The sequence below is a fragment of a genome, unplaced genomic scaffold, assembly GCF_019419815.1.
Source record: "Pyrus x bretschneideri cultivar Hongxiangsu unplaced genomic scaffold, Pyrus_bretschneideri_v1 Contig2, whole genome shotgun sequence".
In the NCBI taxonomy this organism is placed as follows: Eukaryota; Viridiplantae; Streptophyta; class Magnoliopsida; order Rosales; family Rosaceae; genus Pyrus; species Pyrus x bretschneideri.
The window spans coordinates 189,131-212,814 of record NW_025999501.1 but is presented as its reverse complement, the minus strand read 5'-3'; the positions used below and the strand labels follow the sequence as shown (position 1 = coordinate 212,814).

The 23,684-nt window shown below is 36.1% G+C and overlaps 2 protein-coding genes across 3 annotated transcripts; one reads left to right on the top strand and one right to left on the bottom strand.

The window, feature by feature from the left end:
* Nucleotides 1-13,210: 13,210 nt before the first annotated feature.
* Nucleotides 13,211-14,934, top strand: LOC103953177 (gamma-glutamylcyclotransferase 2-3). 2 transcript variants are annotated; one of them, XM_048583038.1, is made up of 5 exons: nt 13,211-13,490; nt 13,583-13,659; nt 14,027-14,102; nt 14,492-14,548; nt 14,642-14,934. In XM_048583038.1, exons 1-4 carry the CDS (start codon nt 13,403-13,405, stop codon nt 14,518-14,520), a joined length of 270 nt encoding a protein of 89 aa, XP_048438995.1. In that variant the 5' UTR covers nt 13,211-13,402; the 3' UTR covers nt 14,521-14,548; nt 14,642-14,934. The 2 variants fall into 2 exon arrangements, with proteins under 2 accessions (XP_048438995.1, XP_009363184.2); XM_009364909.2 differs by lacking the exons at nt 14,492-14,548; nt 14,642-14,934 and having other exon boundaries at nt 13,212-13,490; nt 14,027-14,347.
* Nucleotides 14,935-15,526: 592 nt separating this feature from the next.
* LOC103953168 (glutamic acid-rich protein) lies at nt 15,527-22,702 on the bottom strand. The gene is given in 10 exon segments (XM_009364903.3): nt 15,527-16,044; nt 16,603-16,872; nt 18,302-18,367; nt 18,370-18,425; nt 18,508-18,587; nt 18,669-19,160; nt 19,253-19,358; nt 19,567-19,871; nt 21,424-21,529; nt 22,483-22,702. Coding segments are annotated over 10 exon segments (1,617 nt in total). The 5' UTR covers nt 22,596-22,702; the 3' UTR covers nt 15,527-16,021.
* Nucleotides 22,703-23,684: the final 982 nt, after the last annotated feature.

Here is a 23,684-nt window from a genome sequence, read left to right as displayed (position 1 = left end):
ATATCATCTCAAACTTAACAATGTCATGATGCAACAGATTAACGTCCATCTTTCGTAATGATCTTAACGTCAATTGTGAAAAAAATCTGGATAACAACATGATTGGTTTCACTATATCGTCTAGCAAGAGATGTCGAATACCAACATGAAATAGGTGTTGTATAACCATATGACAGTCATGACTTTTTAGTCCAACTAACTTACCCCCATCAACGTTCACGCAACGTGCGATATTAGAAGCATACCCATCTTTACAGACGATAAAAACTTTAAAAACTTTTTTTTGTCATTCTGTTTCATGGGAAAAAAAAAAACACAAAATCCCCTTTGGCTTTATCACTATCCCTCTTCATCGATAAACCGTGTCGTATTCCTATTCATTTCAAATCAAGATGAGCTTTGATCATGCCTTTTGTTTTGCCCTTGATATCTAGAATTATGCCGACCAATGTGTCAAATACATTTTTCTCAACATGCATAATATCGAGGTTATGTCTCAATTTTAGTTTTGACCAATACGAGAGCTAAAAACACATAGACTTATGTGTCCCTTTCATATGTGTAAAAGGACTGGTCCTATTTACAGTTTTCGTCGAACAGAGCAAAATCCAAACAATTAAGTTGTTCCAAAATATGATCATCAGACCATTCTCTAAGTCTGAGGTGACACTTCATTTTCCTGTTGAACTCTTTATCCTTTTCTCGCCACTCGGGGTCCTATGGCAACCATTTCTGATGACAAAAGTCACAAACTTTTCCAGCGTGCCAACCAGATGTTACATCATCATTGCATACAGGCATACTATATAATCCCTAGTGCTTTACCTAGAAACCATTGCATATGCGAGGAAATAGTTCACAGTCCACATCATTGCTGCTCACAAAGTGAACATCTTGCCAGTACACCTATTGTATGTGTGCACACCGTGTGCCCATAAACCATTTAGCTCATCCACCAACGGCCTTAAGTATACATCGATTGACCTACTAGCATCCTTAGTTATCAATAGAGTCATCATCACGTATTCGTTTTCATACATTTCCATGGTGACAAATTATACGAAAATACAAAAATCGGCCAAGTTATTTGGTGCAGGATGCCTCATTACATCGTCATCTACCCGTTTTTCCTTATGTCATCTCATGTCAGTGGCAGTATGCGTTGACATATACAATCGCTGCAACCTAGGCTTCAAAGGTAAATAACGCATGACTTTTTGTGGGATCTTCATCGATCTATTCTGAGATGTCATTTTGAACCTCGACTTATTACATACAAGACATTTATTCAACGCTTTATTCTCTTTATAGAACAATATACAATTGTTTTTGCAAGCATGAATTTTTTTTCATAACAGAATCTAAAACCTTTCAACACTTATTGAGCGTTTCTATGGTCTTTTGGCAAACAATTGTCCTTTGATAGCATTCTCTTGAAATCCCCCAAAAAGTAATCAAAACACTGGCTCAACATACGATACTTTATTTTGCTGTGCATTAGTTCCACAATAGTTGTGAGAACCGAAAAGCCCTCACACCTAGCGTATAACTCTTGGTTGGCATTTTTTAATAGTTTTTTATAGTGTTCAAATTTTGCACTGTCCATTGGTGTAGGCACGTCATCTTCCCCTTCTTGATTAGTATTTGTCAAACGCAAATGGAAAAACATCATTTAAGATTTCCATGACTTGTTCATTAGGATCCATATTAGGTTCAACACTGCCCACTTTTATCACGTTTAAAGACGAAGCATTGTCTAATTGTTTCCCGTAATGGTTCCAAATATTATAGGCCTCTACCATTCCATTGCTTACTAAATGAAATCGAACATTTTTTATAGTGTTCCTTAATGTGTTGTTACACCTTCTACAAGGACACCAGATTCTAGTTGCACCCAAGGTGGTGTGTATGTGAAAAGTCAATAAAATCATCGATTCTATCCAAGCATTCGTTGGCACATTTGTTCGGGTTCTACATCCACATTCTCTCCATCATTCCTGCAACCACAATAACAGTACAACAATCACAACAACTTCAATATGGTCTTGTCAACTTATGCTTCTAGTAAGAGCCCTATCCTATTAGGGAATGCAAAGTTATGTCACGTAATTTACAGCTACTTCATATTAGATTTCGATGTAGAGAAATTTCGGTAGCATCTCTGTACAGTTCTTCAAGTAGATATGAAATACCTATATGCCACCCGAAGAACGTACAGAGATGACACCCAAATCCCCACGACCAAAACCTAATCCTTTAACCATAAACTACACATCATAATTTTGCATTCCCAAACTGTCCAAATAATGGGACAATTCAAGAATTAATTGGATCGCAGTCATGCTTTCGCATCCATGCGTGAAATTCTTCAAACGGAAAACTAAGTTTTACTAAAAAAAAACATGTACGAAGTTAATTACAATTAACTCCATACATCACAACACATATTTGTACGTCATGTACAAATTTGTACATATACAATTCAACATTATACATAATTATAACATAAAAAATTTAACAACATAATATAAATATAATTTAACAACTTAATATAAACATAACAACATAATTTGACTATAATTTAACTAATTTTTATTTTTTTTAAATAAAACAAAGAAAATACCTTCCAAATCGTTATCCACGAAGCGCTAGTCACACACAATATCCCTATACATACACAACGAATTTTACGGTGTTAGTATGAATTGACGTTGATACTTTTAAATGAAAATAAAAAAATTCTTAGCAAACACACCAAAATAGCTCAATCAACCTAAAGAAGATAGAGATTTAGATGAAGGGAGTATTAGGGGATGAAATTAAGAGAAAATGGGAACGACGGATGCCAAATTGAAGAAAAATGAAGGGAAAAGAGGTGCAGAGGCGGATTTTGCAATTTTTGCCTCTACAGCTAAAGTCACCTTATAAAGATTACTTTTGGAAGAATTACTTTGCGAGACGAATATAGTATTCGTCGCGCAAGTTGTAAATTTAAATAATTTGCGCAACAAACACTATATTCGTCGCACAAGTTTCAATTATTTTTCCCAAATTTTCTTTTTCGTTTTCTTTATAATTGAATAATGTAAACTATTTGCAACAAACATTATATTTGTCGCACAAGTTGCATTTTTTTTTTTTTTTTCTGTTTTCTTACTATTGGGAAAAATCAAACAAGGGTTTATCAAAATCAACTACATTGACACTACTTCAATGCTTGCAGATCCCTTGAATAAAGCATTGTTGGTTGTGCCTTTTAGACAACATGTGGAAAACATGGAATTGATCTCGAGTTTAGATATGTTGAATTAGTGGGAGTGGTGATAATCTATAAGTATTGTAGTAAATAAGTGAGTTACTCTCACAAAGAGGATTGTAGTTTGTTGCTAAATTGGTTTGAATGTATGCATTTTATTTTGCTAATTCAGTGTGTTCACATAAGGTTAATGCCTTTAGTTTAATTGCTTGTTTGCATTGAGTTATATATTTTGTTATGCTTGTTTAAAATTGCAGAAAGCTGAGTTCATTCATTGAATGACAGTCACTTGCATTAGCAAGTATACAGGCTTGTTAGAAGAATAAAGTGTAACTAGTTGGTTACAATAAGGAGGACCTAAGATGTTATAAAGTAAGACAAAATTATAGTGAGGAAAACATCTCAAGATTATGAAGATTCTAAGTTGTGACCACTTTACAACCTTATTAGTTCCATGTTGAATGATTCAGTGGATAGAAAATTGCATTAAGGATGAGATGAAATCATTTTACACGGCCACTAAAGTTATATTAGTCTCTAATCTCAAGTTAGACATGAATATTACATTTATAGACCATGTGGGAGAATGTTGGATTTATCTAATATAAATCAACCTTTAATATGGTCTACTATATGTAATAGGAATGTATTCTTAAAGAATAATATTGATAGTGCTTTGATCTCTTCAAGATATCAATCTTGTATTATGTGTCTTATATTGGAAATAGAATTGATGAAATCCTATATGAATATGACTATGACACTTAATTTAGAAGCCAAGAAAGTAGGTTTTACATTTCCTTTATGGAAGGAACTTTAAGCCTTTGGCCTATATAAATAAGAAAAACTAAAGAAAATGGTTTTAAAACTTTGAGTTTTAATGAAAATGACAAAATAAAGGGTAAAGTGAATAGTACCAGGATTGACTTTTTAGTGTAACAATTATTAACCTATGAGATTATGAAGAATGGAAGAAAGGAACAATGGCAGAAAGATGAATTAACCAGGAAGATGAAAGAAAATGCTCTGTGTATTTCTTTGAAAAGTTGAGTCCAACATACTCAGGAAAATGGCCTCACAACTACCTTTTGTAATAACAAACATCTATTGAAAAAGACTTAAATACCCTCACTAACAACTTTATCCTAACTAACTCAATCTATTCAATCACTAACCAATGATACTCTGCCACATCATCATATGGTTATTACTTCCCCCCCCTCAAACGAAGCTGAGCTGCTGAAGCTGAGTTTGTTGCAGTTAGAATCCCTAATCCAAGCCTTCTACAATGCTTAAGGAAGATTGGACTATATAGTCCCTTAGTAAAAACATATGCCACTTGGTCATCAATTGGAATACAATGAACGGTAAGATCACATTTCTAAACCTTTTCTCGTACAAAATGATAATCAGTATCGAGATGTTTTATTTTTGAATGAAAAACAGGATTCGAACTCAATGCTAAAGTTGATAAGTTGTCACAATATAAAGAAGGTGAAGCTGATATGTGTTAATAAATATCCTTGAAAACTGATCGAATCCAGAAGATATCAGTTGCACAGTGAGCTAAAGCTTCATATTTAGCTTCTGTAGAAATGTGAAACACAGTAAACTGCTTCTTTAATTGACACGAGATAAGATTGTCTCTAAGATAGACAACAAAACCTATAATTGATCTTCTGGTGGTAATATTTGCTGCCCAATCAGAGTCTGAGAAAGCAGTGATATCAAAGTTCTTGTTCTTTGTATAGTGAAGACCATAGTCGACAGTACCTTGTATATAACTCAAAATTCTTTTAACCAATAACATGTGTATATCAGTTAGTTGTGTCATGAATTGACAAACCAAGTTCACTGAATGAGCTATATCAAGTTTAGTGAAAGTTAGGTACTGTAATGCTCCAACTATGCTTCTATAATGACTAGGTTCAGATAACAAACTCCATTCTCCTGCAAGAACCTGAGTATTTTGATGGTGTTGAAGTAGGTTTACAACTGTCCATACCTGCTTTCTTTAATAGATCTTTAGCATATTTGGTCTGAGTGATAAACAAAGATCCATCATCTTTATATTGTATATACAATTTCAAGAAGTATGACAATCTCCCCATATCCTTGAGATCAAACACATTAGCAAGATTATCAATCACAGCTTGTATTTTTACTGGATTTGAACCAATAAGGATTATGTCATCAACATTAAGTAATAGAAGAACAAGATCACCATCATCCATTTTCACAAAGAGACTAGCATCTGAAAGTGATGATTTAAAACAAATGGCTGGAAGATAGTTTGTGAACTTGGAGTTCCAAGCTCTAGGAGACTGTTTTAGGCCATACAGTGACTTGACCAATCTGCACACATGATTTGGGCATGTAGGATCCATAAAGCTTTGTGGATGTTTCATATATACCTTTTCTTCTAACTCTCCACGAAGAAAGGCATTCTTAACGTTGAGTTGCCTTAATTGCCAACCAAATTAAGCAGCCAAAGCTAAGATTATCCTTATCATAGTATGTCCTACTACAGGATTAAATGTCTTAGAATAATCTAAACCTTGTTCTTGAGTGTAGCCTTGTGCAACCAACCGAGCTTTGTATCTCAAGACAGTACCATCTGGATTTTTCTTCACCTTGTACACCCATTTACTGCCAATAAGTGATCGATTTGATGGTGGTGGGACCAACAGCCAGGTTACTTGGGTTTTCAATGCATCAAACTCCTCTTGCATTGCAAGCTGCCATTCTGGTTTTGTTGAAGCAGTTTTAAATGTTTTAGGTTCTTCACCATCTGTGATATTAGCCAAGAATGAAAATCCCCCAGAAAAATGCTCACTAGGTGCACTAGATTGATCATCATTATATGACTCCTCAAGTTTAAAGAAGACAACTGAGGTTTGAGGAATAGCACCAGTTTGTAGTTTGGTCTGAATACGATTTGAATCTATTCCTGTGATAATTGAATTATGACTTATAGAAGATGAGGTAAACGGGAAGATTACCTGTAACTGTGCAGGGTCCATGATAGGAAGCAAATGAGTAGTGTCTTATGGAGAGCAAAGAGTATGTGATGGCCTGAGATCCCCGAATTTTTGACTCAGTCGATCCACTATCTCTAGATTGTCTTTTAGATGGACTGCTGTGTACTCCAATAGAATCAAACCCTATCAAATTCTCATTACTTGTTGGAGAAGATACTTTTGTTTCAGGTTGGGCCAATAAACTCTGTGAAACTGCATGTGTTCCACCTTGCTGACTTCTTAATATAGGTATAGATACAATAACAAGCACGGTTCTTAATTCTTGATGATGCTCATGTCTTTATGGAATTCCATTCCTAGTGTTATTAACCATTTTTGCAGGAAATAAACTTTCATCAAAATACACATATCTAGAGATTATGATCTTGGTTTGCATATGATAATAGATATGGCCTTTATATCCTTGTGTATAACCCAAAAACACACATAACTTTAACCTTGGTTGTAATTTATTCATATTGTATGGTCTCAGCCATGGAAATATAGCTGAGCCAAACACCTTAAGAAACAGTAGATCAGGTGCTTTCTTATACAAACTGAAGTAAGGAGAACTAAAAGATAAACTTTTGCAAGGTATTCTGTTTATTAATAACACTGCATGTGCACATGCAAAATACCACAGCTCAGAAGGTAAACCCGCGCCAATGAGAAGAGTAATTGTAGTCTCTACAATATGTCTCTGTTTCCTTTCTGCAATTGCATTCTGTTGTGGAGTGTAAGGACATGAAATCAACTGCTCAATACCTTTATTAGCAAGAAAAGAAGTAAACATTTTGCTTGTATATTCACCCCTCCATCCGTTTGTAAAGACTTGATTGAATCACCAAACTGATTAAGAATAAGCTTGTAGAACTTCACAGATATCAGAAACATATCAGATTTATTACTCATTGGAAAAATCCATACAAATCTTGTATGTTCTTCAGCAAAAGTTATATAGTACCTATAGCCCTCTAAAGATCTTATAGGAGAAGGCCCCCATATATCAGTGTGCACTTTTTCAAAAGGAAAAGTATATCTATATGTTCTAAGTGGAAATGGAGTCCTAGACATCTTGCCTTTAATACAGGAAATACAAGTACTATGTGTATCATCTATTTGAGCTGAAATATTTGACTGTTTCAACATTATAGCTACTATATCATGAGTTGGATGCCCGAGCCTTTTATGCCAAATGCTATTCTTCATTACATTTCCCAAATAAGCTTCTGGATTCTTAATAGTAAACTGAGAACCTCTTGAACTTGTCACCACAGGAATCTGGAATAACTCTTCAGTCCTACTCTTTCCTCGATACACTATCACTATTGTCTTCTTGTCCTGCATAAAAAATTCAGATTCATCACATATAAACCAGTTTTTGTTGTCAGCACACAATTGTTTCACTGAAAGTAAACTTGTAATGATAGCATGCACATGTAAAACTTAAGAGTTAGATAGTGTGTTGGTGTCTGAAGTATAGTTGAACTAATATGTTTAATTGATAAACTTGTACCATTCCCAATAGTTATTCTCTCAAGCCCTTCAAATGGTGTTACTTGAGATAGAGCATTGATATCAGAGGTTATATGATGTGAAGCCCCTGAATCAACGACCCAAGCATCTTGAGGAACAAATGTTGAAGTCTGTTGTGCATTCATTGTAGACAATGATGAAGGTAGAGGCTGACCTTGATAAGCATAATTCCCCATTTGATAACAATCCAATGCAGAATAACCTCTCTTGTCCAAATCTGATGCTCAATCACAAATCCAACAGCTGGAACATTTGTATTCCTATGAAAATAATTAACCGCAGTGTGTCGTCTTTTATTGCATATCTAACATTCAATCACTACAGTAGCTCTAGTGTCAACATTTCCAGACCAATTATTATTTCCAGAACCAAACTGCCTTGAGCACCAGAGTAGGAATTAGATGTGTTCCCAGAATTAGTGTATCCCCTTCCTCTAAAGCCATTGTTATTTCTGTAACTATTTCCACCTCTGTAATTATGTCCTCCTCTATATTGATTGCCTTGAGTTGGAAATTGAAAATTTGAAGACTGTGATCTTTGTACATTCTGGCCACCAGAATGAGCATTAAACCCATAACCATAAAACTTAGCAAGAGAATAGTATGGTTATTAATCTGCATGAAATGATGAAGTTGAACCATATGACATAGCAGTGATAGTACCTACAATTACAGTGGGAATATGACCATGACTTTGAGGATTTGAACTTGATGCAAATGAACTAGAACCAAAACTAGAACTTGAACCAAAACTAGATCCTTGAACATACAAAGCAGACATATTCTAAGTGATTGCATTCAATTCTCCCTCAATTTCTTTCTCAGCACCAAGCAGTAGTACTCTAAATTCTTTCAAAGTAAGTATAGATTCCCTAGCCAAAATAATAGTATGAATAACCCCATACTCCTTTGGCAATCCAGAAGACCAGCAATCATTATGTCATTATCATTATCTGAGACCATTTCACCCGCAGCACTAAGTTGTTACCTAATATGTTTAAATCTCATTAGATATTTATCAATTGTATTTAACCCTTTTTGGATTGTATGTAATTCAGTTTTCAAATGATTAACTCTTGATTTTGAAACAGAAGCAAATCGATCTACAAGATTAATCCAGGCTTCATTTGTTGTTCTACAACCAATCACATATTCCATGACTTCATCAGTTAAAGTAGTAAGTAAGAGACTCAATAACGCATATCAATTGCTTCCCATTCAAGATACTCCACTGTAATCTCCTTAGTGACACCAGTATCAGGACTTATAATAAACTTTGTTGGACACGGAGTTGAGCCATCAAAATGACCAAACAATTTATACCCTTGTAAGACAGACTGAAACTGAAATGCCCATTTTGCAAAATTATCCTCCCTAATCCTGATAGTAATAATGCCCAAAACACCTTCAACTTTGATTATAGGAGCAATCATGACTGAAAGATCGACACTTTCACAAAACAAGAAATTATATGATCAACAACTTTACCATAGAGAATAACACTCTATGCAAACAAATCCTGAACATAGAAAGATTGACACTTTCTTGAAGCTGTAATTCCAACACTTCAATCAACTATTTCAACACACCCATATCAAATTTCTACCACAAATTCAAGAAAGAACACAACAGAATTCCCAAAGCAATAGAAATATAACAGAATCTCAATCCAATCATAGTGCAGATACCCAGCCATCATTCGACAAATTATTGAACAAACCGGATGAAAAATTTGAACAATATCACCTGATACAACTTAACCCATCAGCAAATCACTAAAACCCAGCACTCTGAACTCCAGAAACAGGCACCAGCAACCCAATTGATCAAGAAATCATCAACCAATTCGACGAATACAGCGGAAGACCCTTCAGGATCAAGTACGGTAACGAGCCAAATCCTAACGATGATACCATATTAACATATGAGATTATGAAGAATTGAAGAAAGGAACAATGGCAGAATGATGAGTTAACCAGAAGATGAAAGAAAATGCTTTGTGTATTTCTCAGAAAAGTTGAGTCCAACATACTAAGGAAAATGGCCTTACAGCTACCTTTTGTAGTAACAACCATCTATTGCAAAAGACTCAAATACCTTCACCAACAACTTTATCCTACTAACTCAATCTATTCAATCACTTAACCAATGATACTTTGCCACATCATCATATGGTTATTAAAAATGTGGTTTTTCGTTAAAGTGAATAGTACCAAGAGTTTTTCGTTAAAGTTCCCATATAGATATCGATCCCTGTGAACCCTAAAACACATGACACAAAGGCTTCTAATAGAACATTGTCTTAAGGCTAGGAGTTCATCGAAGACTTGATGTTTTCTTCTCGATGTTGTCAACTTCCATGCTTGTTACTGGAGCTTCTTCAAGTTATCGTTTATATATTTTACGTATATTAGGTATATGCATGGTGTTTTAATTGTACAACCTCAAGGGATAAAATATTGGTGATTCCAAATTGGTCACAAATTTTTTAAAACATTATTAATAATTACCTAATGTTTTGAAAATTGGACATCTGTTAGATCAGTAGCGTTAAGTGGTGGCATGGACAAATATTGAAATGTATTTTACCTTTCATGTCATTTATCGTGCAACTTTGGGTAACCAAATCAACTTCTTTTAGCAACACAAATTTAGGTTTAAACTTAGTTGAAACGGGTCAATTTAAGTATGTAGGGCTCTAAGGACGACAATTAGTGGAAACCAGTTTTAGTATTTGTTTACGTCATCACTTAACATTGGTGACCTGACAAATATTTAATTTTTAATTCTTTAGGTTGTTATTTAGAACATTTCATAGGGGTGATCCAATTTGAAAGTATTTGTTTACGTCATCACTTAACATTGGTGACCTAACAAATATTTAATTTTTAACTCTTTAGATTGTTATTTAGAACATTTCATAGGGGTGATCCAATTTGAAATCACTCTTAGAGCAGTTCCACCCCTTAGGGCAATAATTGCCCAAACAATTGGGCAAGAGGCCATTATTGCAATTGGACAAGAGGCATTATTGCCTTGAAGAATGCTAGTTACCTTCCCCATTTAGCTTTGCCTACTTACGTTTCCCACTCATCATTTGACCTGTGGACTCCACTACTACTTTTTTAAACTATGAAATTAATTCTCTGAAAACATGAATTCTTTCTTTCCTCTTTTACCCATAATAAAGTTGATAAAATAAAATAAAATAAATAATAAATTCAAACTCTCTCTCGTCCCTTCCAATTCCTTTAGGCTGTAATGTTTTCTGATGGGAGAATTTCCAAGTCTTAACAATCAATCATCACCACAATCCACATTCATTGATAAATACTGAATTTACAAGCATTCAAAAAAGTTGTATGAAAAATTATTGTTAATGGCGGGAATAAAGGGTTGATGTGGCTAATCATTGGCCATGGCGGCCGCCAGTGTTCAAGAGGAAAGCTTTGAGAAGAAAAGTTGGGTAGAACACGATCATGGGGAGACGACAACAGTGATTCTAACGTGATCATGGGGAGATGGCGACAGTGATGCTATTGGTTGTAACTCTGCCACAGATTGTGAGAGATTACAAACGTGGAAAGTAGGAGTAAAGTCTACTGCTATATGTATTAGGTTTGAAAATGAAAAAAAAAAAGATGTGAGGTTGGACATCAAAGGCAAGGATGCTGCTGTGTGTGGACGAAGTTAAAAATGTTATGATTGGTGAGGTGAGAGATGGATAGGTGGTGGGCCCAAAATTGTATTTATGTTTTTTTTTTCTTTTTTTGTAAAGCAATTAAGGGTATATGTGAGAAAAAGAAAAATTATGTTTTTAGAGAATTAATTGCATAGTTCAAAGTGGCAGTGAATTCCACATGTCAAATGATGAGTGATATGATGAGTGAGAAAGGTAAGCAAGAAAAGTTAAATTGAGAAGGTAGCTAATATTTCTTTATTGTCTTAGTGAATACTAAATGTCTGAGTACATCTCCATCCCATAAATGAATTGACCGGGCGATGGGCATTAAAAATTTATTAATTTATAAAATTAATAAAAAGATGATATTATGTTTATTTTTCAATAGGATTCTTAACCAATCTCATTACGTCAAGTGTTATTATCCCTAAATTACAATTTTTGTGGACATTTTTTATTAGATTTGTGACCAATCTCTTAGTCATGTGTCATGATCCATTAAGAATTTTGTTCATTTTTTAACATTTTTCTTCTAACCAAATTTATATGGACCTTGGGATACAATCATTTGTGCAATCCAACAACCCAAGTTGTGCCATGTGGGCACAACGGCTAGTAGGATTTTTTTTTTTTCCCTATTTTGATTATGTATTCCTAAAAAAGACGGATTAATATGGACTACTAGGTTATATGAGTTAGAAATCCAACTGCCTACGTCTCACCCCATGTACTAGCTATTGAATTAGAAATGATAAAAAAAAAAATTACTGTTGGAAATCCAACTATCCATATATTTTACCGTTGGAATGCATAATCAATGCCGAGTGCGCTGCAAGTTGGGCCCCATCAGCCTTTTTTGTCTACCAACTTGCCCGCTACAAGCATGTGTTATGCACGCACCTTACGCAAAAAAAAAATAATAATAAGAATGTGGCTGATGTCAACATAACATGAACTTACACTCGAGCGTTGGTTCAGACATCGATTGCTTGGTCCAGCACTTTTGGGCCTATTCATTGCCCAAGCTTTTGGAGTGGGTTGGAGCTAGTTTATTTGATTTTGGACAATAATTATCACGCAATTGGGTTTGGGATAGACGTGCTCTTAAAGGTTGGGTATTTATCCGTACTTAATACTATCTTAAAATAATATCCTCTATACAAAAATGATATGAATAACATGGTTCTATTTTTATGCATATTTTACCAAGGTTCTAAAAGACGTTGAGCGCTAGTCAAGAGGAGGGCTGGGGCCTAGCGCCTAAGCAGATAGGCAAAGCCTAGGTGGGCTTCTAAGCGGACTAGGCGGATTTAAGTAAATCTGTTGTATTTCGTGTAAATAAGTGTCTGTTTATGCTTAAAATATATAAAATTTCATCATAAACTAGAAAATAGAATGACATATATATTATGAAGTATTGGATCATAATGAAAACATGAAGAGCAAACATATAATGTGTGTTTATTTAAGTGTTCAATAAGTTTCTTACAATTTATTGGAAACAATATGCAAAAGGAAAGTTATATATTTTCTATCTAAGTGTGTTGCAACCTAGACAAGTGTCTAAACAGGTTTGGGCAGTTTAGGCGCCATTTCTTAATTTACAAACATTTAGGTATTAATACCTAGATAGAGATTTTTAGAACAATGCATTTTACATATGCAAAATTTGTGTTGACATGACAACTTTCCATTGGAAGCGAAAAATGAGATTGGAAACTACATGGCATAGGCGCTCACAACAATGCCCCTCTTTGTTCCTACTCTACTTCGCTCTCCATAAACAAGGTTACATCAGCGTTTTTACCCAACTCCCTGTAATCCACTTCTCCTCATGCTGTGGAAGAAGTGACGAGCTGGGAATAATTTTGATCAGAAAAGCTAAAACTGACGATATGGGTATTTGGGTATGGCTTTCTTCTCTGGAAGGCTGGTTTTAACTACGACGAGCGCCTTGCCGGCTTTCAACAAAGGCTATCGCCGTGTCTTCTACCAAGGTCTCTCTCTCTCTCTCTCTACATGCATACATATATACAAATATTGTATTCTGCAATCTGTTCAATTTGCTTGGTGGGTTTGTTGTTATTAGGCATTACGGACCATAGAGGGACGCCTGAGTATGCAGGAAGAACAGTCACATTGGAACCCGCAGAAGGAGAAGTCTGTGTAAGTTGCTGTTTCAAAATTTTCAATACTATTTGGAGTTATTGTCTTTCAATTTCATATTTTTCTGTTAGTCTTTTTTATTGAAGATACATAATTCCTTCTAATAGGTGCTTGTGTTTACATGTCTCCCTAAGTTGGGTTACTTTTGTACTGTCATGATTGAATACACAAGAAATTCAGTTTCTTTCATATCCTAGTCCAAGTATTGCCTGAGTTCGAATGCCCCTTGGCATACATCAAATTAGTTTAGTATATCGCTTTGTCAACTAGGAGTGTGGTGCTGTAGTGATTTTGTTATGTTTTGAAATTATCAAATCAGACGGCATACAATTTTATTTGTAATCCCTTTTGGTTTTTGAGTTTGTAGTGGGGCGTTGCCTACAAGATCTCGAAGAAGGAAGATCAAGAAGTTGCTGTAACGGTAGATTCTTACATATCAAAAGGTTGTTTTCACCGTAATTTGGTCTTTTTGCTGGTCATATGATTTGTTGCGCTGCTGTTGTGCACATATTTTTCTATGACTGCATTGCTTTTCCTGAAATTGTTCAAGGTTCCAAAGTTTACATCTTTAGCCATTCGGCACTTTGTGTTACAGTAGAAGGGAACTCACAATACGTCAAATTTATAGCATCAAGCTCAGAACTTTTGGAACCCGAAATTGCTACAATATGTCAATTCATCCTTTTCACTGGTTGTTCTACTACTTCTAGTTGTGAGCTTTTGAAATGCTCAATTGCTCATTTAGAATCTCGTTCCAGTGACTTTCGTCAACTTGCAATTAGTACGATTAGTATCTTGTAACAGAACTTGATTTTCTGGCATTGTAACACAGTATTTAGAAGTCAGGGAGAAGCAGTATGACAAGAAGGCTTATCTTGATTTCTTCACCGTAAGTATAAGATTCCTTTGCATTCCCGTGGTGTGTTTTCTTGTATTTTTATTGTTTCTTGTCTGTTAAGCAAAATGTTGAAATTTCACTCAGGAGCCAATGGGGACAACTCAAGCTGTTTCAGGTGTACTGGTTTAAGTAGTGAAAATCAACAAGAACATTCCGCATCTTCATACATGTTTATTTGCGTTTAATGCAACCGGATCTGAACTGCCGTTGTCACTATTTAGATACATTGCCTCTCCAGACAAGCAACGTAATGTGAACTATTTGGATCCTGCATCCACCGAAGGGATTGCCAAGTTTGTAAACTTGATCCCTTCAATGCCTATCTGGATTGATGTAGTAGAATATATCTATAAAGCGTTATCGAATTAAACTTCAAATCTTAGTACTCAAGACGTACGATAGCTGTTTGCGTGAATTCTGCTTCGTTGAAATCTGAATGATTGGGTAACATTAGCTTTTATGCTGAAGTTCTCAAGCAGTTGACGGTCATAGAAGAAAAAATGCGATTGACCCTAATGCATCCTTTCCTGTTTAATCTGCAGGCAAATTGTTCAGGCTCAAGGTCCCTCGGGGCCTAACCAGTACAATGACAGGTTTAGCTTGAAGGTTCTGTTGGACAATGAGAATGAACTTCCCCCTTCAATGCTGTCGTCGTGGTTCGCTACTGAGTGTAAATTGACAGTCGTTGTTCACAAAACTGCATTACTTGAACTGCATACAAGAAGACGAATGTTCCTAGGTGTGGATATTTGACGAAATTCAGTAAGGATTAACCATCACTAAGTAATTTCAGGCAAAGTTGAAACAATCACGGTGAACAGAAAATTGTGCACTGACACACAGAAATCCTGCATAAAAAATACATGATCGAATTGGTCCCTAGACTCTATTGAACTCATTCATCCAGAACCATAAACAAACTAGTTTACGACGTCGGGATGTTAGATACAGACATTGATCTCAAACAGGTGAAAAGATCCTCTGCCTGAGTGATCACTCTTAATTTGCATCATGGAGAATCCTTCGTACATAACAACAGCTTGCATTTCACATTAACCGTGACTAACTATCAATCTTCCAGATACAGTAAATTGAACACTACAAAAATACCCTGGTATCGAAAGGGAACAATAAAGTCGCAATACATGTCACTAAAAGCAGATAAAGTTGAGAAAAATGCTTGTCGGATGTTGCTCAATCCAATTTCAAAAGAAAGGTTTTATGCAAACTGCAGCAAGATGGGTGTCTGCTTTAACCACCCGAAGAAACCAATTTGTTGAGAGAACTATTATCCCTGCTTCTGATGTGCAAAGAGCTGTTATGGTGGCAAGAGTAACAAGATTATTCGGTAATATAACTGAAAGTTATTCGTCCAACTTCATCACTGCTATTCTGTCCCGCACCCATAAGAAATATCAGAATAAGGCTATTCTGACTCTACATTGTACATAAATAGTTTAAAACTTAATCACTGTCATCAGCTTCATCTGCATAAATTAAGGAAAGACTTCGTCAGAATCACTTCGTATGAATTCAGTGATTTTTAGTATACTTGCATATGTACTAATACCACCAAGATGAACATTTGAACTTGTATTTACGACACCCTGTTACAAGCTTAATCTGCTCAAATTACTATATCCTAAAGTTCATTACTTCATTTTGCTGAACCTTATTCTTTACACTGATATCTCATAACTCTGATCAATGAACTAACTGAGGGCAGAGATTTCTTAAATTAAATGGAGGTTGAGCAAGCATTTAATGAAAAAAAAAAAACCATCTTTGTTTTTGACATCGAATACCTCCATTAGCTCCATATGTAGGATGTTACACAATCTTACCAGTTTTGATTAATATAAATGCTAGAATCGTTGGTAAAGCACGGAAGCCACAACCCGTAATGATTTGACCTTGTCAAATGGCATAATGAATGCATATGTAACATTGCAGAAGCACCGTAAATCATAAAATTCTTATCCTCATTGCCCTAGCTTTCATTTATAATAGGTAAATGACATTAAAGTTCATGAATTAACGCTTACCCTCATCACTATGGTTGTCATCACTATTACCATTATCCTCAATGTCCTTGTCCTCAACCTCATTCTCTTCCTTGTCACTGTTGTCAGCTTCATCATTGTCATCATCTGAACTTTCAGCATCATCAGAATCACTTTCAACTTGTATTTTGGGCTTTGGAGGAGGCACAAAACTAGTTGTGGACCTTCTACGTGAGCTCGTTACAATGTTACTCATGTCAATGCCTTCGAGCTCTTTTGCCCTTTCCTTTTTCTTTTTGACTTCCTTGATTTCTGAAACAAGATAATAGATGGTAAGAATCCTTACAAGCGTGACAAAGTCAGGGTAAAAGACGTATGGTGAAACCACGCCCCCATGGAAGGTCATAAGACCCTTGACTGTAAGGGTGGGGTGGGTCTCTTGACCTAATTCATGGAGAATGATTAACACTCGCAAGAATAATTTCTAAGGTATTTTCTGGCAAATAAGTAGGAAGACTCATAAATAACCACATGACCCAATGAGGCCCCGTTTGGTATTCCTTTTTTTTCACCAAAAAATGCTTCACCTTAAAGTTAGGCAACAAAAAGTGTTTGGTAAAATTAAAATATCATGCTTATTTTAAAAGCAACGACCCCCAGACAATAGTCTCTAAAGCAAGCTGCTTTTATAAAAAGCGGAGTTGAGCCTTTAATAAATATTTTCAATTCTTGTTACCCTCATTATTTTTAAAAAAGACAATATTTATCCTTCTACACACATTTCATCCCTTTGAGAGAAAAAGTGACCGCTGCTACTACGATTACAACCACTAACCTTACACCACCATTGTTGTCACCACCGCCACCACTGCAATCATCACCACCACCACCATAACCACCACTGCCCCCGTTGCACCCACCCTTACCACAATTGTCACTTCTGAACCCCAACCACCACACCCTACTATTGGCACCACCACCATACCCTCACCATTGCCATGCCATCACAACCGCCGCCCCCACTGCCACAGTCACGTCCATCATCTCCACCACCTACAACTACAATCACCAACCTACCACAAAAACCAAAGTTGCCACCGCCACCGCCAACACCGCCTATACCACCACCATCACAATTGCAACCACTAGCGTCGCCCCCACCCCATTACCATGTCCATTTTTGTCATTATATACAATTATATCACTTATTGTATAATTTACCAAACGCTTTTACACTACTTTTTATACTCACAACAGTTTTAAAAATACAGTTTATCAAACGCTCAATTGCTTTATTTTACAACTGAATATTCTTAAAGCACAACAGAAATAGATTTTTAAAAAAGCACAGTAATCCCAAACTGGCCCTGAATGCATTCATTGTATTTCTTTGTATACTAAAGAATCAACATATGTGGGTCAACATATGTGACCCAATTAACGCTCTCAGTCTCTAACCCATTGAAAGCTCATCTGAAACCACATAATCCGATGCCATCCATGGGGATTGACATTGCCATGCATGTGAAGATGATAAGGACAAACTAAGGATTATGATTCGGCATTCTCAAAGACTTCAAGTAACATTGTGCATCACAACTTCCATGTCAATCCTAAACCCAAATTCCCAGATCAAACCTAGCTAGGTTTCCCTTTTATAACATCTTGGTAAATTATATCAAATCATATCCACAGTTGATATTCCAAGTATCGCTATCAAAGGCTACATTTAAAAACTCACCTTTCTCAGAGGGATGTGCAGATAATCCTTCTCTAGAGAGTATCTCCTCTAACTCTTTATCAAGTGAGCTTCACGTTTGTTCTCAGGCACCTGCTTGACTTTCTTGTAAACTGAGGGGGCCACGCTGTATAACAGACAATAAACATCATAATGTAACAATGACAAGGATGCAAATCTATCTATGCATAGAATCAAAGATGAAAAACCTCATTCCACATGCTTTGATAACTGATCGTAGATGCTCCACACGTTTCCCATATGCAGGTGTTGTTGAAACTTCTTTCTTCTACAATTTGATAAACAGTATGATTCAATAATAGACAAAGCCTACTTTTATGGTGGTTTCAGAAACATACAAGGTAATTACCTTTATAGGTTTTTCAGCAGATGACCGAGAACGATCATCTTCAGAGACATTTCCAGTGTCTTCTGTGTCACTTTTGTCCTCTGGTTGTTTTTGAGGAGGCTTGATCCTCTTCTTTCCAGAGACGTTAGTCTCCTTAGCCATTCTTTTCCTTTTCTTATGCCCATCAGTATTCTGCATCTTTCCTTTTGAAGCACTTTTGCTTCTACGTTTTACTTCATGTTCTTCCTCACTACTTTCATTATCTGAAGAACCAGAACTCTCATTGCTTCTGACCTTAGTGGATGCTTTTCTCTGAGCACTTTTCTGCATCTTTCCTTTTGGAGCACTTTTGCTTCTAGGTTTTATTTCATCTTTTTCCTCACTACCTTCATTATCTAAAGAACCAGAACTCTCATCACTTCTGACCTTAGTGGATGCTTTTCTTTGAGCACTTTTCAGAACATTTTTCTTGGCAGTTGTAGCAGGTTCAGAAATTTCACAAGATTCTAGAACCTGAAAAAGAGAATATATGCAAAGTATGACTACCAGCGATAGACGTATTCACTTCTATAATTTCAAGATGCCTTGACACAAAATTATCTTACCTCGTCTAGTTGCTGACTTATAAACTTCTTAAAGGGGTCAAGAGTATATTTCTCAAGCTTAAGATCTTCCTCCAAAAGTCGGCGAAGTCCAGCCAGAGTAATCTTTCTGTAGTGAAAGGAAGGAATAAATAATGAGTACTTCATTTACTCAACTGACAACATTGAAAATTAACATCTAAAGAGCCAATCAAAAGGGGAGAAAGAATATACATGAAAATTAGTAAATTAATGCAATTGACAGCAATAACCGGTAATCTTTTTTCTTTTGTCAAAAGCAATAACCGATAATCAGTTCAAAGAAAGATGTAGCATACTCGGAATTAGCTTTGATATAAGAACCCCTTTTTCTAAGGGCTGACTTTATCACACTCTCAGTTGGAGCCTTATTTTGGTTGGTAGTTTTAGTTTCTTCGGTTCCAGTTTTCGCCACTTTATGCCCTGTCAGAAGCCCCATTACGGGAGAGTCTTCCATTTTCTCCTCATCTTCTGAACAGGTTTCCTTCGCGTCTTTATTTGACTTTCCTTTGAGTGATTCTGCTACTTCTCCTTTAACCAAACTTTTTCCATCCATCTCCCCTGATGTCTTTGAGGTATTGTCATCACCAGCACCTTCTAAGACCTAGCATTTTGAAAAGAATAAATGCAATTAGGAGATGACATATTTCATGAGAAAACATTTGGACTCCAATTAATAAATAAATAAAACTAAAAAATCAATACAACATAAAATGAAATAACACAAGAAATATAACATTCGCAGCAAAAGGGAAAGTGGCAGGCTCCTAATGATAAGTCATTGGGATAAGCTGGAGTGAGGACATTTTGGATATGGTGATTGAATGGACCAGTGGCACTTGACAAGCTCATGGAAGATGCCCTCAGGGTTATGGTGAAGCATCACTTGCTCTAAACCATATTGCTTGCTGGGTCTCCTATTCGGCTTGTTGGTTCAAAGATTTTTTTGTTAATTTGAAGCCCTGCTAGTACTTTGGACTAGGCACAGAAATTCTGCAGACGGGTATTAGATCTGGTAAACATGCATGCACCCCAGTTAAAAAATACATTGCAGTAACATCCAACCTTCATCTCTGGGAAAAATTAAAGCACCCAGACACCTAGTCACTCCCCAATCATTAGATCTAATTTACAAATGCACGGGTACAAACATGAAGTTCCAAGCCATAGCCAAGAGTCCCAGAGACCACACCCTATTAATTCAAAGTAATCAAGAAAATGCCAATATCAAAATACCCAGAACCATCAAATGGCAACTGTGGGAAACGTGTAAAACTAGCTTGGGTAAATGCATCAGCATATGGCCCTCAGGCTTGAGACTTGATGGTGGCCTGCCCCTGCCCCTTCCATAGAGTCAAAGCCCAGCCCAAATCCAAGACCAGATGGGCCAGGGCTAGCCACATTAGATAGTTCAAAAGGAAATGTCTGGGTCAGAAATTTTTTTTAATATTATCTCAATTAAATGAAATTCTCAAGAACAAGACAAGATAGTTTTTTTTTTTTGTTGAGTTAAAGTCGCCAACAAAAACCAATGAGAAAAAAAAAACAAATATGATCCAAAGGGTAGTTTTGTTCAATCCATCGAACATAAAACATAAATGAAGAAAGCTTTTGAAATAAAAAGCCTTACCCTTTTGGAAACAAATTCACAAAAAACAAGTGGAGCCTTTGAAAATTTCTAAACTTTCACTTTAGGCAACTCTTTCTAGCATATCTTTTACTTGATTCTCATTTCATAAAGAAATCAATTTAATGATACGTATCTGTTTCCTCTAGAAGAAATTACTTGAGAAAAACTAAATGCTCATGAATCTAGAAAATTTCCTGCAGAAGGAAAAAAGTTCCATTCAGGGAAAATAAAAATTTTCCAGTCCAGAAAACTTAACTTAAAACGTAAGAATATTTCCAGTCCAGAAATCATTTGCAGGGAACTATTTTTGATTGACACACATAAAAACTACAATGAAAAAGTATTAAGAAACAGTAAATGGCCCATACGAAATTTAACAAAGGGAACATAATAAGCTACCATGAAACTCTTCAATACATAATTCAAAGTGCTTCAAATAAAACATAATAAAAATGATGATGTTATGACCAAGTACACTATAGTCATGCTAAATGAGAACAACGAGCTTCGATTATGAAAGATATACCTCCACCAAATGTTCCTTAACAAATCTTTTGTGCACATCCAACGCAAATGTCTCCAAGCCCAGGTCTTTCTCTAAGACTCTTCGGACGCCCTCAAAAGTCAAAGAACTGCATATGAAAATATAACTTTATAAAGTAATCCAACCTTGGATGGGGGTCCAACATGCTCAGCCCACAAGTGCATCTAAACTAACTTTACAATTTCAACTTTCTTGAGCTTCCCTATGAAATAATTTCAATCAAACTTCAAACAATGAACGACTGCAATCCAGTTGCGATTGGGAAGAGAAATCTCTCAACATGGCCGCGAAAGTTGAGCGCATTGGCTTCATCCACCAAAGCTTATTTTGAGAATTGTCGCTAAGCAGATACAAAATCATTGGGAAGTTGAATTCTTGGAACTCATTTTGCAGTTTCCAGGGTTAGGGTTTAAAATAGATAAAGAAAGTCAGGTATTACCATACAAATTAGAGCAAGGAATGCTAAAGAATAAATAATTCCCGTAGCAGGAAATGACTGGAACAATCCTAAGCTTCGGATTACTGAAAGGAATTCCCTGCCCTACATTCTTTTGCTTTGTTTTTCGAAAGAACAAATGCGGAGATATGACAGTGCAAGGTGTGCTTTACTTCACATAAATGTACAAAGTTCACCTACACCAGCGCAAAAGGACTTATTCTGTCCGTTACGTTGTAATTCTGCGAACCCAAACGAAGCATAGAGCGTATAGAACACTCAGAAGCTTCAAAACCCTAAACAAAACAACTATACACACCAATCCTAAGAACACAAAGCATATCAAAAACAGTTAACCACACACTTGCATCTACACACTGGCCCTTAATTAAGTTATAATACGCATAATTAAACCCTAAACACACAAATCAAAGTTACAAACTTTCAGTGCAAATCAATCCTATATGAATTTATATCACACATTCCGGCATAAAAGAAAAGAAAAACCACAACTAATATTTAAATTAAATTCATCAAAAGTACACAAATTCAGTAAGAAGAGAGAGAAAGAGAGAGAAAGAGTGAGAGAGAGAGAGAGAGATTACTCGGATTGTTCTTTGAAGTAAGGGACGCGTGAGCGCATAGCACTCTCAATCTGGGACTGGACATCGTGCGCCTCCTTCAGAGAGCTCTCGCTATCTTGCGCATCCTCCGCCATTACTGTGAACTCCCTCTTCCTCTAAGAAAGAAGCAGCTTCTTCTCACGTGGGAGCAGGGGGCCAAAGGAAACGGGGGAGAGTGACGGGGTTAATTTAATCTGTATACGCTCACATCGCAATACGCTGCACTTACGGTTCTACGTGTGGTGCTAATACCTACAGGTTCGGACTATCTCGGACTGGATTAGCTTCAAGGACTAAGCTGGACTGGCTTAGACTAGACTAAACTGGACTAACTTAGTGAAGCGTTTGGTGCAGTATTAGACTAAAAAGCTGGATAATAATAAATTATAATATTTATTTAATATATAAATTATTAATATTTTATTATGATCTTATATTTTTCTTCATTTTTTCCTACCATTTCCTCGTTAAATTGGATGAAGTTAGCACCGCCAAAAAATTCATCACCATCCCTGGACTGAGATCTTAGCTTTGAATGCTCGAATCTGTCATGGATTTGAAGAAGCCCAAACAGGCCGAGACTTCCAGGTCATTTTCCAGCCACATTCGACCACATTTTGGCCTCGATTCAGGTAAAATCGTAATCTTGTCACTCCCAGCTTCAATTTGGTATATTTTGTATGAAAGTTGGTTGTGAAATGGATCTGAAAGAGAGTCAGAAAGTTAATGATTGATCTAGGTGACCGGAGATGACGAGGAGTCTGTCGAGAGTGGTCGTTGAGCATGACGAGGACGAGAAAGAGAAGATAGTCTTAGCTAGTCCCATGGTTATTGGGGGGTCTCGCTAAGACCTCTTAGTGAAGGGTTTTGTCCATGCTAGTCCCCTTTAGTCTCATTAATGTTAGTCTCAGCATGGAACAAACACAGTATTGGACTAATTGCTAGTCCAGTCCAGTCCAGTCCAGCTTAGTGAGGGCAAACAAACGCCCCCACAGAGTTCGGGATGCGTTAATAGAGATTAGCATATGGGCGCATATAAAGTGTGGGAAATTTTTTTATTTTTTGTTTTTGAAATAAAGGAAGAGAGTGAAAAAAAAACAGTAAAATTTAGTTATGTAAAATTACATTTTTACTCCATATTTCTTATTCATGTTATGTTTTAATTAGAGGGTTAAACTAGTAAT

Excerpts from the sequence above, each read along its gene's own strand:
- LOC103953177 (XM_009364909.2), top strand. The coding sequence starts at position 13,403 with ATGGCTTTCTTCTCTGGAAGGCTGGTTTTAACTACGACGAGCGCCTTG. Across the intron at positions 13,491-13,582 it reads TCGCCGTGTCTTCTACCAAG|GCATTACGGACCATAGAGGG; the intron begins GTCTCTCTCTCT and ends TGTTGTTATTAG. Across the intron at positions 13,660-14,026 it reads CCGCAGAAGGAGAAGTCTGT|TGGGGCGTTGCCTACAAGAT; the intron begins GTAAGTTGCTGT and ends TTGAGTTTGTAG.